We start from the raw sequence: 14,751 nt of genomic DNA, 5'->3' as shown, positions 1-14,751 counted from the left end.
TTACTATTAGTTGTATTTTACTTTTATATACTTCATAGTTAAAATAATTCATTTGTTCATTTCCTTAGGGTGCAAACTTGACATTTTTGAGCTCTGATCATCCCAGACTTCCAGAAAGTGTGAAAGAAAATACAGTGCTTACACTTCGAATCACAAATGTTGACTGGAGAGCTTTGCATTCTCTCAAGTAAGTCACACGTGCATCTGTCATTTTAGAGGTATTATTATTTTTTATTATATTGAAGTGAGATTCTATATCAAAGTGTTTGATTTTAGTTAAGATTTATATTAAAAAAATAAAGCATAGCTATACATGTCTATTTTATGTGTTATATCTTATACTCAAATACACTCTATGTGCGGGAACAGTTACAATCCAATGGAGATTTAAGATGTCCCATTGTAAGTTTGTTAAAGTACTTAATTAATTCGCCTATACTATAACATTTTAATTTTAGTAAATGCTACCAAAGTAATACATTTTAAAACATGAGATACAGTATAATTAATAACTTTTCCCACGTTTTTAGAGTGGTGCTTTTTCTAAGCACTAAAAAAATCTTGGTCCCACATGCTTGTGGACCATTGATTGATAATATACATAGTGAAAAAATAATGCTATGAATCAAAAGCTTTCAAATGAATTTGAGGTGTTTTTTTTTTAAACCACAGAAAATATTTATGCTATTCTTGTGGAGTGCTTGTTTGCTCGAAATACAGTAACTGGTGCACTACCAGTGCATTAGAGGCCATTTGCCATAAATCGGCTATGAGGAAGCCTGTGCTTGTCTTTTACTGTATTGTTCAATATGATTGTATTTTTTTTTTTGCTTTTTAAACAGCTTTACATTTAAAGGTAAAACTGCTTTTAAATAATAGTTTTAATTAAGTTTTTAAAAAGAAGCTTGAAATAATTATAAAACTGAATATAATACTTAAAGGTAGTTCTTGGGAGATATAAGGATTTTAGTTTTGATTTAGCATATTCAGGATTAAAGCAGCAAGCAAAGGTGGGAGACGTGATTAACCCCTAAGTACTCTTCTATCTTTCTTTGAGAAGTTTTTGAGTCTAAAGCAGGGAAATCTTAGAGTTCCTATACTAAGACTGCAAAAGAGTATATTTGTATTACAATGGACATGTCAATTGCAGAACTGATTCTGTGGAACATGATGATGTAACCAATGAAGAAGCTAATGATAGGATGATTTTCAAGGTCATTCAAGGTGTGTATCATTACTATACTCTCAAATAGATTTATTTTCAACCATTTTCTTTGTAAGGAGTAAAGCAGTATTTTCCAGATATTACTTAGTTTTATGACACTTCGTTTATATTGCCTATTTGCTTCCTATCTTTTTATTTTATACACAAATACATATTTTAAAATGTTTTTAAGATTCCTCCTACTTCAATGAGCCTAACTGAATAACTAGTATTATATCATTTATGAACTTAAACATTAGAAAGCACTAGATGGTGTGGTTTTAATCTATGAAATGGATATGTGATTTTTACCATGTAGTACTCATTTTCTATATGATGGTATCATGAAGAGATTTGTGGTGGCCTAGTGCAGGAAAAAAATACTAGACTGGAAGCCCTGTTTGGACCGACCATTCAGGAGACGTACGACTTTGTGTGTATCTCTTGCACCTCTTTCTTTATGTCTAAAATGGGTATAATAACCTCTTACTAATTTCAGAGTTGTTGTGGGTAATATGTGAAATATATGTAGGTTTGTACACTAAAATATTTTAAAGATTTGTTTCTAGAGTCTACTCTTGTAATTAGTACAGTTTATGAGGCTCAGATAGACAACTCCTTTGTTGACTCTCATAGTCAAGAAGGCAGGAAGGTATTAAACCAGTCATCGCAGAAGTCAAGATATAATTTATAAATTTTGGTAAGTCCAGAATTTATCATATAAAGATGATATGGGAGCAACAGGCTAAAAGCAGATTTGAAAGTTTTCTAGGATTGGTATTTATCTCTGAAATATCCTTGATGCTATTGTTAATAAAGTTTATTCTATCATGATCAGTATGATTTCTCACCCTTGTATCTAGTGACACTTTTTTCCCTCTAGTGCATTATATTTAATAACTGCTTTGGTAAAGTTACTTATATTTTCTTAAGTGAAGATGGTACAAACTGCATCTGTCCCACAAAGAGAATGGGCCTAGGGATAAAACTTGTTATAAATTCTTAGCAAAAAGGGTTACTTTAAGTGTAAAAGTATAGGATAGTATTCTAAAGCCTTGATGTTATTAAATATATGCTGTAATTTGAAGATTCCAAACGATTTTAGAAATTTTGAACTGATAAACTGTCAGGCAGATCACTCAAAAACTTGTAATTCAGTTGTTAGCAACAAAGAAAGAGGAAAAAGATTAAAAACATAGGCTCCTCAGGTGAAGTGGAAGCCGAGAAGATTTTTTAAACATGAAGATTTTATTTGTAACGCTGAGGTTATTTTCATGCGGATAAAGTGAACCATTATTTTCCTCTATTTAAAATACAACACTCTCACCACACAGTGGCGCTATAGCTCTGATATACTTTACGTGTGATTTTGTATATAACCCACTTTACTAAAAGCATTCTGTTTTTCAAAGCCTTTTGTCAGCCGTACATATGATCTGGTTGCATATTCACATCCCTTATATCAGATGTATCAACTTTTTTTTCTTACCAGAGAGACAATTGCAACTTGATTCATGTATGCATAGGGATAATAAGCTTCCATCACTCTTCTTCCTAAACAGACACGCTGAAAGAACAACTTCGTAAAAGAGGTGTTCGCATTTTGACTGGATTGGGAAAATACCTTCAACAACTGGACAAAGAAGGAAACGGACTTTTAGATAAGGCAGATTTTAAGCAAGCTCTAAAATTATTTCGCTTAGAAGTGTCTGAAAACGTAGGTACCACAGATAATTCTCTGCAGTGAGTGACTATCATTCTTACGTGGCCTCGCTCACTTTTCTACTGAAGTTTTTGTAGTTCATTTGTCTCCTTTATGTCTCATTATCAGTATTAAGCCGACAGGAAAATCCTGTTGATTTTTTAAATGTCAGCATTCATCCCTCCTTCCTATGCTTATTCAGAACCTAATAAGCAGGTATTGTTCTAACTCTGAGACATATTTGTAGTCTTAAGGTCTTTATAATCAAAAGAAAGATATAAATGATTACAGAAAAAGCATGGTAAGTGTTAAAGAGAGAATGCTTTCGGAACATGTGAGATAAATTGCAAGCCAGGTTATGGAGAAGGAAGTTCGTGGGATTTCTGGAGTGGGTATGTATCAGAACTGAGATTTGAAGGTTGAGGAGGGATTAGGCAAAGGAGGGGAGGAAGAGCATGGATCAGACAGTGGCTGCTTGAGGAAAGGGAGAAGCCGATGTGAAGGCTTCAAGAGGAGACATGCTCTGACCATTCCAGGAATTGCCCCAAAGCCTTTACACCCCTGGGTCCCTCCACTGTGACTGGAGGTCCAGCCAACCTCTGCATCTGCTGGCTGGATCTTCTCACCATTCAGGTTTTCTCTACTCAGAGCACTTCACTGACACCTCCGCCTAAAGGAGCATCCCATCCGAACCCTGATCCTCTCTATACCATTTACCCAAAATGTAAATGTTTTCTTTATGCTACTTCATGTATATTCTCGTATTATTAGCGGTCCTCATCCTATTGGAGGCATTCCAGTAAGAAAACTGACTTCTTAATTGTCACAGATACAATACATTACAAATAATTAAATGGTCAAATTCAAGTAAATGGTAGCATTTTTATTGAAAAGAATAAATTTAAAATGATACACTTGATTTATTACCACTCTTAAATGTTTCTTAACTTTATGGAACTATCCCCATTACAGAGTTCCTCTAACTAAGCTTTCTTAGTACCTTTGATTGGATTTATATGCGACTTTTTGGAATTTCCTTATAGGTAAGGAAACCTATGTGTAGCCCTATGTTTAGGTATGGCCCTAAACATAAGATATAACAAAAGATATAGCAAAATACTATGATGATTATAGTCGTGGCCATATGTAACTTAAAGGTGTAACAGTAATCTCTCTCTGATTATTTCTAGGATTTTGAGTCTTTGTGGCTAATCCTAAATAGCAGTGACGATGGCAGGGCTGATTACGGAGAATTCAAACGCGCCATAATTGGTGAAATGAATGAATATAGGAAATCATTTGTTCAAAAGGTAACTTTGTAAAGTAACCTTTCTAGTGAAAGCAAAGAAAGTGAAGTCGCTCAGTTGTGTCCGACTCTTTGCGACCTGTGGACTGTAGCCCACCAAGCTCCTCCGTCCATGGGATTTTCCAGGCAAGAAGACTGGAGTGGGTTGCCATTTCCTTCTCCAGGAGATCTTCCCAACCCAGCGATCGAACCTAGGCATCCCACATTTGCAGGCAGACACTTTAATCTCTGCACCACCAGGAAAGCCAAATAGTTACTTTTAATAGATTGTTAGGTTTATTCTTAAATCTTTAATGAATTACCATTGAAAAAGTTTTAAATCCCTTTCCTTGCAGTGTACTGTGGGTTTAGTAAAGCACAGAAACACACATACATGTACTAATCTACCCATTATACAGCAAGACAACCTATGTTTAAGGAAAATACTGTAAAAAGAAAAGAAAATCTGAAATTAAATTTCAGTTTACAAATTGTTAATTCCATAAATTTCTGGCTCCGTATAAGCTGTATGTCTATATCAATTATTAAATATCCCCTGAGCCTCAGCCTCTTACCTCACAGAACCAATCTAAGAGGACACATGTAAGATCGCTAGCATCAGAGTGGCCCAAGGGTCCGAGCTCAGTGCGTATGACCCTTGCCTGATGACTAAAAGATGTTTCTCTCCTTTCAAAATACGCTTGCTAAATGTTAAAATGAAGACAAAAATGACCATGTTAAACAATAATTTTAAAAGAGAGCCCTGAGCTTATAGGAGAGAACATATTACTTTGGTCCTAGTAGCCATTTTTAGAGCATACTTTTGAAAGTGAAGTTTTTCTTTTCTATATGTACCTAATATGAAATGTATACATATCCCATATTGAAACAAAGATATTGTGCATAGAGTAGTCTGAACAATTACACTGGGAGCAAATGGAAAATATAAAGATCTATATCTTTACTGGTCAAAAGGCAAGATAAAAACCTTATGTTAAATTAATCACATAATACTTATAAATTTGCATTCATGTTTGCCTTACATGTCCTGGTGATGGATGTGAGTGTCAAGAACAGAAACTGAGGGGCTGTCTCCTTCATAAGCCTTGCTCCTGGGAATCAGTTCAGCTCAGCCTCTCAGTCCTGTCCGACTCTTTGTGACCCCATGGACTGCAGTATGCCGGGCCTCTCTGTCCATCACCAACTCCTGGAGTCTACTCAAATTGTGTTGGTGATGCCATGCAACCATCTCATCCTCTGTCGTCCCCTTTTCCTCCTGCCTTCAATCTTTCCCAGCATCAGGGTCTCTTTCAATGAATCAGTTCTTCGCATTAGGTGGCTAAAGTATTGGAATTTCAGCTTCAGCATTAGCCCGTCCAGTGAATATTCAGGACTGATTTCCTTTAGGATGGACTGGTTTGATCCCTTTGCAGTCCAAGGATTCACAAGATTCTCTCTAACACCACAGTTCAAAAGCATCAATTCTTTGGCGCTCAACTTTCTTTATAGTCCAACTCTTACGTCCATACATGACCACTGGAAAAACCATAGCCTTGACTAGATGGACCTTTGTTGGCAAAGTAATGTTTCTGCTTTTTAATGTGCTATGTAGGTTTGTCATAGCTTTTCTTCCAGGGAGCAAGTATCTTTTAATTTCATGGCTGCAGTCACATCTGCAGTGATTTTAGAGCCCCCCCCCCCAAAATGAAGTCTCTCACTGTTTCCATTGTTTCCCCATCTATTTGTCATGAAGTGATGGGAACAGATGCCATGATCTTAGTTTTCTGAATGTTGAGGTTTAAGCCAACTTTTTTACTCTCCCTTTCACTTTCATCAAGAGGCTCTTTAGTTCCTCCTCACTGTCTGCCATAAAAGTGGTGTCATCTGCATATCTGAGGTTATTGATATTTCTCCCGGCAATCTTGATTCCAGCTTGTGCTTCTTCCAGTCCAGCGTTTCTCATAATGTACTCTGCATATAAGTTAAATAAGCAGGGTGACAACATACAGCCTTGACGTACTCCTTTTCCTATTTGGAACCAGTCTGTTGTTCCATGTCCAGTTCTAGCTGTTGCTTCTTGGCCTGCTTACAGATTTCTCAGGAGGCAGGTCAGGTGGTCTGGTATTCCCATCTCTTGAAGAATCTTCCACAGTTTGTTGTGATCCACACAGTCAAAGGTTTTGGCATAGTCAATAAAGCAGAAGTAGACATTTTCCTGGAACTCTCTTGCTTTGTCACTGATCCAGCGGATGCTGGCAATTTGATCAGTGGTTCCTCTGACTTTTCTAAATCCAGGGAATAGGCAAAAGTAAACTTAGTTTGCCGGGGTTACTACAACAAATACCACACACTGGATGACTTATGTAGCAGAAAATTATTGTCTCACAATTCTGGAGACTAGAAGTCTAAGATCAAGGTGTCAGCAGGTTTGGTTTCTTCTGAAGCTGCTCTCCTTGCCTTGTAATTAATTGGCTGTCTTCTCACTGTGTGTTCTCTGGGTCAGTCCCTCAGTCTGTGTTGTCTGTGTCCTAATCTCCTCTTCCTATGAGGATACCAGAAATACTGGATTAGAGTCCACTCTAATGATTCCATTTTAACTTAGTGCCCTAATTAAAGACTCTGTCTTCTGCAGTCACACTCTGAAGTCCTTGGATTTAGGGCTTCAACAAATGCATTTTGGGGAGGATGCAATTTAGCCTATAAGAGGTACCATATATATGTGACATTATTGTAAATAAACAAACTTCATTCTAGTTTTGACTCATCTGCAAATGTGAGATGTTGCTTTGGGTCTGTTGTGTGTTTCTATGGATCGACTCCTTTTCTCAGTAAAATACATTTTATGATCCACAGGATTGCGTTGAATTAAAGGAACAGTAAAGCAACTAGCATTTCAAAAGGTAGTCTTAAGTTTCAGGAAATAGAGCAACAAAATCCATTTAAAAAATCGTTTCATTTTCTCATTGATTTTAGTGATAGGATATTTCGAGTTTACTTTTTGAATCAAAATAGTCCCAGCCATTTATCAACTTCATGTGACTCCTAGTGTGCGGGCATGCTTAAGTCACTAGTCATGTCTGACTCTGCGTCTCCATGGACTGTGGCCTGCCAGGCTCCTCTGTCCATGGGATTCTCCAGGCAAAAATACTGGAATGGGTTGCCATTCCGTTCTCTAGGAGATAATCTAGACCCAGGGATCAAACCCTCATCTCCTGCATTGCAGCAGATTCTTTACTGTGAGGTTTTTACCCAACTCCTCAATGTTGAAAAGAGGAAAGCCAGGGTAACAGAGGTTAAGTTACTTTTGCAAGGTCAGGGTGCTAGAAAGTCGTAGAACTAATGCTTAAGTGCAGGTCACCTAGTATCTTGCTCCAGTATCTGTCTCCCTGTATTCATGATGCTCCCTTCATATTCCAGTTTAGTACTTTAAAACTGCTTTGTTTAGAGCTCAAAAATAGCCTACTGCAGAATGGAAAATTAGGTTCTAATGATTTCATAGGAAAAAATAACGCTTTTCTCTTTATGTAGGCCTTTATGAAACTGGATTTTAACAAAACAGGCAGTGTGTCTATTATAGACATAAGAAAATGTTATTGTGCAAAGATGCATCCTCAAGTAATTTCAGGTAACTACTATAAGTCAAAATACATTAGACAGATGTAAAGAATAGACTTTTGGACTCTGCGGGAGAAGACAAGGGGGGGATGATTTGAGAGAATAGCGTTGAAACATATATATTGTCATACGTGAAACAGATGACCAGTCTAAGTTTGATGCATGAAACAGCAGTCAAAGCTGGTGTGCTGGGACAACCCGGAGGGACGGGATGGGGAGGGAGTGGGGAGAGGGTTCGGGATGGGGGACACATGTACACTTGTGACTGATTCATGTCAATGTATGGCAAAAACCACCACAATATTTTAATGTAATTAGCCTCCAATGAAAATAAATAAATTTAAACAAAGAAAAAATGCATTAGATTTCAAAAATGTGAGTTAATAATAGTGTATCTATGAACTATATTAATTTATAGCATGGACTTGAGGCCAATAACAGAGGAAATATTTATTTTTTAAACCAGAAATGTGAGAGCTTCTTCATTTAAAAATTCATAGGTCTATTATTTGTACTTGTTTTTTTCACTTACGTTTATAATTGAGTTAACTATTTCCTGTTGAGATAGCGACAAACTTAAGTTAAAGCACAATAGGTTGAGAGAACAGATAATTACATGAGCAAGTCCTTTGAGTTTTATTGTTTGGTTATGGTTGAAGATTTAAGGCAGAATAAAGGAATAAACATACATATGTCTATCAAAATTTGAAAATACAAAAATTGCTTAAAGAAAAAGGTAGTTAAGCTGAAATCACTCCTTCCCTTTAACCAGTCATAATACAATCAGAGATACTTATTTAAATATCTTATTGTTCTAAGTTAAAAAATGAATTTTAAGAAAGGATGACTTAGATGTTCTTTCCTCTCACTTTAAATAGCAAACTAAAGAATTACAATTTTTTTTACATATGTGATTCTCAATAGCATCTTCCTATAGTTTAAAATTCGGAGAAGGCAATGGCACCCCACTCCAGTACTCTTGCCTGGAAAATCCCATGGACAGAGGAGCCTGGTAGGCTGCAGTCCATGCTGAGTCGGACACGACTGAACGACTTCACTTTCACTTTTCACTTTCATGCATTGGAGAAGGAAATGGCAACCCACTCCAGTGTTCTTGCCTGGAGAATCCCAGGGATGGGGGAGCCTGGTGGGCTGCCATCTATGGGGTCGCACAGAGTCGGACACGACTGAAGCAACTTAGCAGCAGCATAATTTAAAATTAAACGTTCAATATAACCCACCAGTAGAAATAGCCTACTTAATGTCAGAGATTAAACTAGAATGATTTAATCAACTGAAAGTTCTTCCAGCAAAGATGTTCATAGGCCTCTGAATCATGAATCCTAGTAATATTTTTTAGTTGCAGTTATGAGTAACTGCTTCATAAAGTAACTAATGCCTTTCACACATTGCATTACTGTGTTAACAGCCTGTATATCATAGAGATTGGTTTCTTCTTTCCTCACTTCTAATGGGAATGAAACTGAGTTTTCTAAAACGTAAACAAATACAAAAATATCTACAGTAGTAACTGTTATTTTGCTCATACATATATAGGATACACCCTATCAGACTGTTTTAAAAGATGCATCAAATATATAGTTAAGTCTCCATCATTAAATTCTAGTCCATGCAAGTAAATGTTCAAATAAATTGATGGGTAGTTTGACATAAGATTTCAAATTGCTGAAAAGATTTCATCAGGTGACTTAAGTAATTATCATCAGCTATTTTACTGGACTTTTAAGGACATAGTTTCATAGTCAGTACTATTTTACAGGACACTCCACAGAGGAAGAAATCAAAGCATCTTTTCTAGAGACGTTAAAAAATGCCTGCAGCAAGTCTGGTGAGGTGTCATACGGTGAATTTGAAGATTACTATGAAGGTCTAAGTATAGGGATAGTAGATGATGAAGATTTTGTCAGCGTCTTATGTACTCCTTGGGGGATTTAGTTTTTTAAATGAATATGTCACCAGCACTAAGCATGGAGAGATGAATGTGAAGTATCAAACACCAGAATGTAGATCTCTAAGATTCTCTTTATTCTGTTTGTTTGTTGTGCTCTTAAAGAAGCTGGGCTTGGAAGGAGAAGCGTTCAGAAGGACAGATGGAAGGGCATATGTATAGTCACACAGACGCAGGCCTATGCTCACCTGTTTATAAGTTTCCAACGAGCTGTCTTTCTGGTTTTCCTGGTGGCTCAGACGGTAAAGTGTCTGTCTGCAGTGCAGGAGACCAGGGTTCGATTCCTGGGTTGGGAAGATCCCCTGCAGAAGGAAATGGCAGCCCACTCCACTACTCTTGCCTAGAAAATCCCATGGATGGAGGAGCCTGGTAGGCTACTGTCCATGGGGTTGCAAAGACTCAGACACGACTGAGTGACTTCACTTCACTTCATTGATCTGTCTTTTTGATTTATTACTTATCTTGAATATATTTTAGAGGTCATTTTTATTAGCCTTCATAGGAAAGTAACATCTGTATCAAACAATAGGAAAGCAGATGTGAAACCAAGTTTCTTGCCCATTGATTTTTTTGCTGCCTATTCCCCAAAATGTAATTGACACCATTCTCAATTTGGTGAACTAGACTTAGGCCCAAAGCCTATGAGATTGGATTAATTCAGCTTGCTTCAAACATCTGAAAATGTTAAATGAATTAAAGGATATGCAAAAGAAATTTTCCATGCAGTGTGATTATAGATATTTTCTGTAACATGAATATTTAGAATGATGGAGGTTACATCAAAAATGCTGATTTGAGCACTGTCTTATGATTTCTTGTCTCCCAAATCATGTACTATTGTTTGTTCAATAGAGCACAATCTAATTATTCTAGTGACCAGTTCTATCTGTTCTTTTATTCTGTTTTTAACTGTGCAGTTTTTAATCTGTGTAATTCTTATTATCTGTATTATTTAACTAGAAGCAATACATAGTGGGAAGAGAAATATTTTCTTTGAATATCAAATAAAGATTTTAAAAAGTGTATTATCACTTATATGGACTAAGGGATAACTTAACAACCCTTAACCAAATTGTAAAAAGTTCATTTGTGTCCTAAAATGAATGTATGCTATTCTAAGTAGTATCTCTTTTGGTATACTAAACAACTGAAACATTTGTTTTTTCTAAATAAATATTTAAAAGTTAGATGCAATCATTCTTTCTGAATTCTTCTATGTTTCTCACTTCTGGGATATACAGAGAGAAGAAGAACTTTATAGAGTTGTTTTCAAGTTTATAATTTAAAATTTTATATATTAAGATAACAGATTTAAAAAAACTGTCAAGCAAAATAAGAAGTGGTTCAAAATGAAATATATACTTTATAAAAAATAAATTTTGGCATATAACTACATTCGTCTATACCCTTGGCTACATTATCAGAAATGTGATGTGTGTGAACTCCATAAATTTAAAGTAGTACTTTTTCAGGATTCAAGGAGGTATTAAAACTTTCTACTGAATAATCAGAAACAAAGTATGCATAAGTATTTCAGGGCTTTTTTCACTAGCTAAATTATTTATTTCTTGGAATTTTTTTCAATTAGGTTATTTCAATTAAAACAATATGGTGGAAGATGTTTTGACAGAAATAAGTCTGTAACACTATTTTTGAGCCACATGCTTTATCTTGGAAAAATTTATCCAACTGTAGTCACTTAAAACCCTATAAATTAGGATTCCTCTAGGGTTTAACATACTAATAGGACAGCCTATTCTTAAATAAACCTCTAACCTCTTAATATAAATATTCATGTGATTCTCTGAATATTTGTGATTCCTATATTTAAGGGATGTAACTTTTTATAGTTAATTTCTTATTATTTTACACTGTTATTTACATATAAAGCTATAAAATACATATTCAATATGTTATTTGACATATTTTGTTAAATTATAGTTGGTGGCACAATAAATCATTCTGCTTTTGTCCCATCGTCTACATTCTTCTTTGGCTTTGGTATACTAAAATCTACTATTCAGTATTCAATATCATAGAAGAGCGTTTAATAGAAATTACATTTTCAAACATCCATAGCATAATAACTGACTTCTGACATTATATTTTAAAATATAGCCTTTATATTCTAAAAAATCTCTTGATAAACTTTAAAATATTGTTATATGTTATAATGATTTTACATGACGTTTATAGTTAAATGTATTTCACTGTCCTCAAGATCTTTAAAAGGTTAGTTACTTGTTTGTGGTATAGAATTGATTTTCCAGTTAACCATACGGTTTATTGAATTCTATATCTTGATTTTACTGTTTCTATTCTTACACTTAAAGTTTTATAGAATTTTCAGGGAAAATTTACATTTTATTAGAAAAGAGATGTTATTTAGGAATGTTTAGCTATATTTAAATAGGAAAGAATATACATTGTATGATAGAGCAACTGGGATGGAGTATAGATAAAAGTGTATGTTCCTGTTTTAAATATAGTATATGAGTATATGTGCTTAGTGAACCAGTGATTCTGCACAGGGCGAGTCACTTAGAATAATTCATAATGTGATGCTGCTGTAAAACACATCTTAGTTGATTAATGACTTTTGATTTCTAAATCTAACCTGTCCATTACTTCAAGAGAAAACTGTATAAAGTAAGCTATGCTAACTACAGATTATTTAACGTGTATTTATGAGATTGTAGAGCTTGCAAAGTAAAATATATACTGTGACAAGTTATAATCACTATTAGGTTGACCAGCGAGAGTAAGCATCAGCCATGAAAGTGCTTAAAGAAGTACAAGGACCTGAGCCTGTAATACCGGAAGCCATGCAAGAGAAGGAGAACCCAGTGGATTGTATCAGTAACTGATAAGACAGAAAGCTCTCATCACTGCTTCCCATTTTGATGTTTCTATAATTCCTAAGGACAATTTATTTATTGGATGTCTTCATCCTTCCATGCTAAGTCGCTTCAGTTGTGTCTGAGTCTTTGCAACCCCATGGACTGCAGCCTGCCAGACTCCTCTGTCCATGGAATTCTCCAGGAAAGAATACTGGAGTGGGTTGCCATGCCCTCCTCCAGGGATCTTCCCGACTGCGGGACTGAACCCACATCTCTTATGTCTCCTGCACTGGCAGGCGGGTTCTTTACCACTGGTGCCGCGTGGGAAGCCCTGGATGTCGTCCTAAAGTCAAGAGTAAAAGCTTCACATTGGAGTCACTGTTCCTTTGATCATTTCTTCATTCAGTCATTTACACCTATTGTGTAACACCATCCATACAGTTGCCCGAGGCAGGGATAGTCTGTTTTTCTCACACTGTATATCCACTCAGTCTCAAGTCCTCTGGTTTCCCTCTGGAATCTGCCCCTTTCATTATTCTCCGTTGCTCATGCTTTTGCTGAAGCTTTTACCACATACCCCCTCATCAACTGTCCCTTCCCAATCTTACTTCCATCCATCCTACGCATTACTGTTGGAATGATCTTTCTAAACTGTACATGATTAAAACCCTTCCCTGTACTCCGTATCTTTCAGGAAAGTTCAAACGCCTTACCTTAACATGTAAACCTCACTGACCTTGTCCCCTGAGCTCCTCTCTTTCCACTCTGCTCACTCTCCATGACCTTCCAGCCATTCTGAACCGTGTACAGCTTTAAAACAGGCTGTGAGCTTTCAAACTTCTCTTCTTTCAGAACTGCTCTGCTATAATACTTTTGTCCAAAATTATTTATTCCACTCAATGCATTCCAATTAGCTCATAGACTACCTCAAGAACCATCTCTTGTAGAAGCTACAATCAGACAGACTTTTGAGTCTGATGTGGTTGCTCTTCTTCGGGATCCCGTTGGCCCCCTGGATGCCTTTAATCTGGCATTTACCACTTTATACTATAGCAATTACTTTGCTTGTGTTTCTCCCACTAGTTTGTAAGATCCTTGAGGATAAAAACCATATCTTAATCAGCATTATGACCCTGGTGTCTAGCACAGTGTCTGACCTGTGGTTGGTGTTAAATCAAAATCTCTTGACAGGATACATGTGAGATTTAGTAAGCAGCAACTGTTAGTGGGGAATAGATGGGGAAACGATAGAAACCTTGAAAGACTTTATTTTCTTGGACTCCAAATTCACTGCAGATGGTGACTGCAGTCATGAAATTAAAAGATGCTTGCTGCTTGGAAGAAAAGCTATGACCAACCTAGACAGCATATTAGAAAGCACAGACATCACTTTGCCAACAAAGATCCATTTAATCAAAGTTATTGTTTTTCCAGTAGTCATGTATGGATGTGAGAGTTGGAGTATAAAGAAAGCCGAGTGCTGAAGAACTGATGCTTTTGAGCTGTGGTGTTGGAGAAGACTCTTGAGAGTCCCTTGGACTGCAAGGAGATTGAACCAGTCCATCCTAAAGATTAGCCCTGGGTGTTCATTGGAAGGAATGATGTTGAAGATGAAGCTCCAATGCTCTGGCAACCTGATGCAAAGAACTGACTCACTGGAAAAGACCCTGATGCTGGGAGAGACTGAAGGCAGGAGGAGAAGGGGAGAAAAGAGGATGAAATGGGTGGATGGCATCATCAACTCGACGGACATGAGTTTGAGCAAGCTCTGAGAGTTGGTGGACAGGGAAGCCTGGCGTCCTGTACTCTATGGGGATGCAAAGAGTTGGACATGACTGAGTGACTGAACTGAGCTAAACTTTTAATGGTTCTTATTTTTGAAAATTTTTGCAGTAACATTTTAGCACAGACCATGTAAATAGTATGAATGTGCAGTTTCCTGAAAAATTCAGTTATTGGAGCAGTAAGTTTCCCTAATAAAGAATGCATAGACTGCACTTCATCAACAAGGCCTCACTGCTCAGACGCTATTATATTCACTAGATAATTAGCCTCCTAAATACAATGGGTTTTATTCATGAAAGCACCTTCTTGTGAGAAGCCTAAATGGTCTTGTCTCCACCTAGGGATCAGAAC

At 36.4% G+C, this 14,751-nt stretch overlaps 1 protein-coding gene across 1 annotated transcript in view; it reads left to right on the top strand.

Annotated features, from left to right (window-relative positions):
- CAPS2 (calcyphosine 2) overlaps positions 1–11,743 on the top strand; it is a 42,726-nt gene extending 30,983 nt beyond the window's left edge. The window contains 6 exon segments of the mRNA XM_069580640.1: positions 69–187; positions 1,151–1,224; positions 2,767–2,921; positions 4,097–4,216; positions 7,720–7,816; positions 9,587–11,743. Coding sequence (XP_069436741.1) covers positions 69–187; positions 1,151–1,224; positions 2,767–2,921; positions 4,097–4,216; positions 7,720–7,816; positions 9,587–9,762 — 741 coding nt within the window. The 3' untranslated portion in view covers positions 9,763–11,743.
- The last annotated feature ends 3,008 nt before the right edge of the window (positions 11,744–14,751 follow it).

Source organism: Ovis canadensis, chromosome 3 (assembly GCF_042477335.2).
Source record: "Ovis canadensis isolate MfBH-ARS-UI-01 breed Bighorn chromosome 3, ARS-UI_OviCan_v2, whole genome shotgun sequence".
Lineage (NCBI taxonomy): Eukaryota > Metazoa > Chordata > Mammalia > Artiodactyla > Bovidae > Ovis > Ovis canadensis.
The sequence above is the reverse complement of the archived record's forward strand: the minus strand, read 5'-3'. Positions and strand labels throughout refer to the sequence as shown.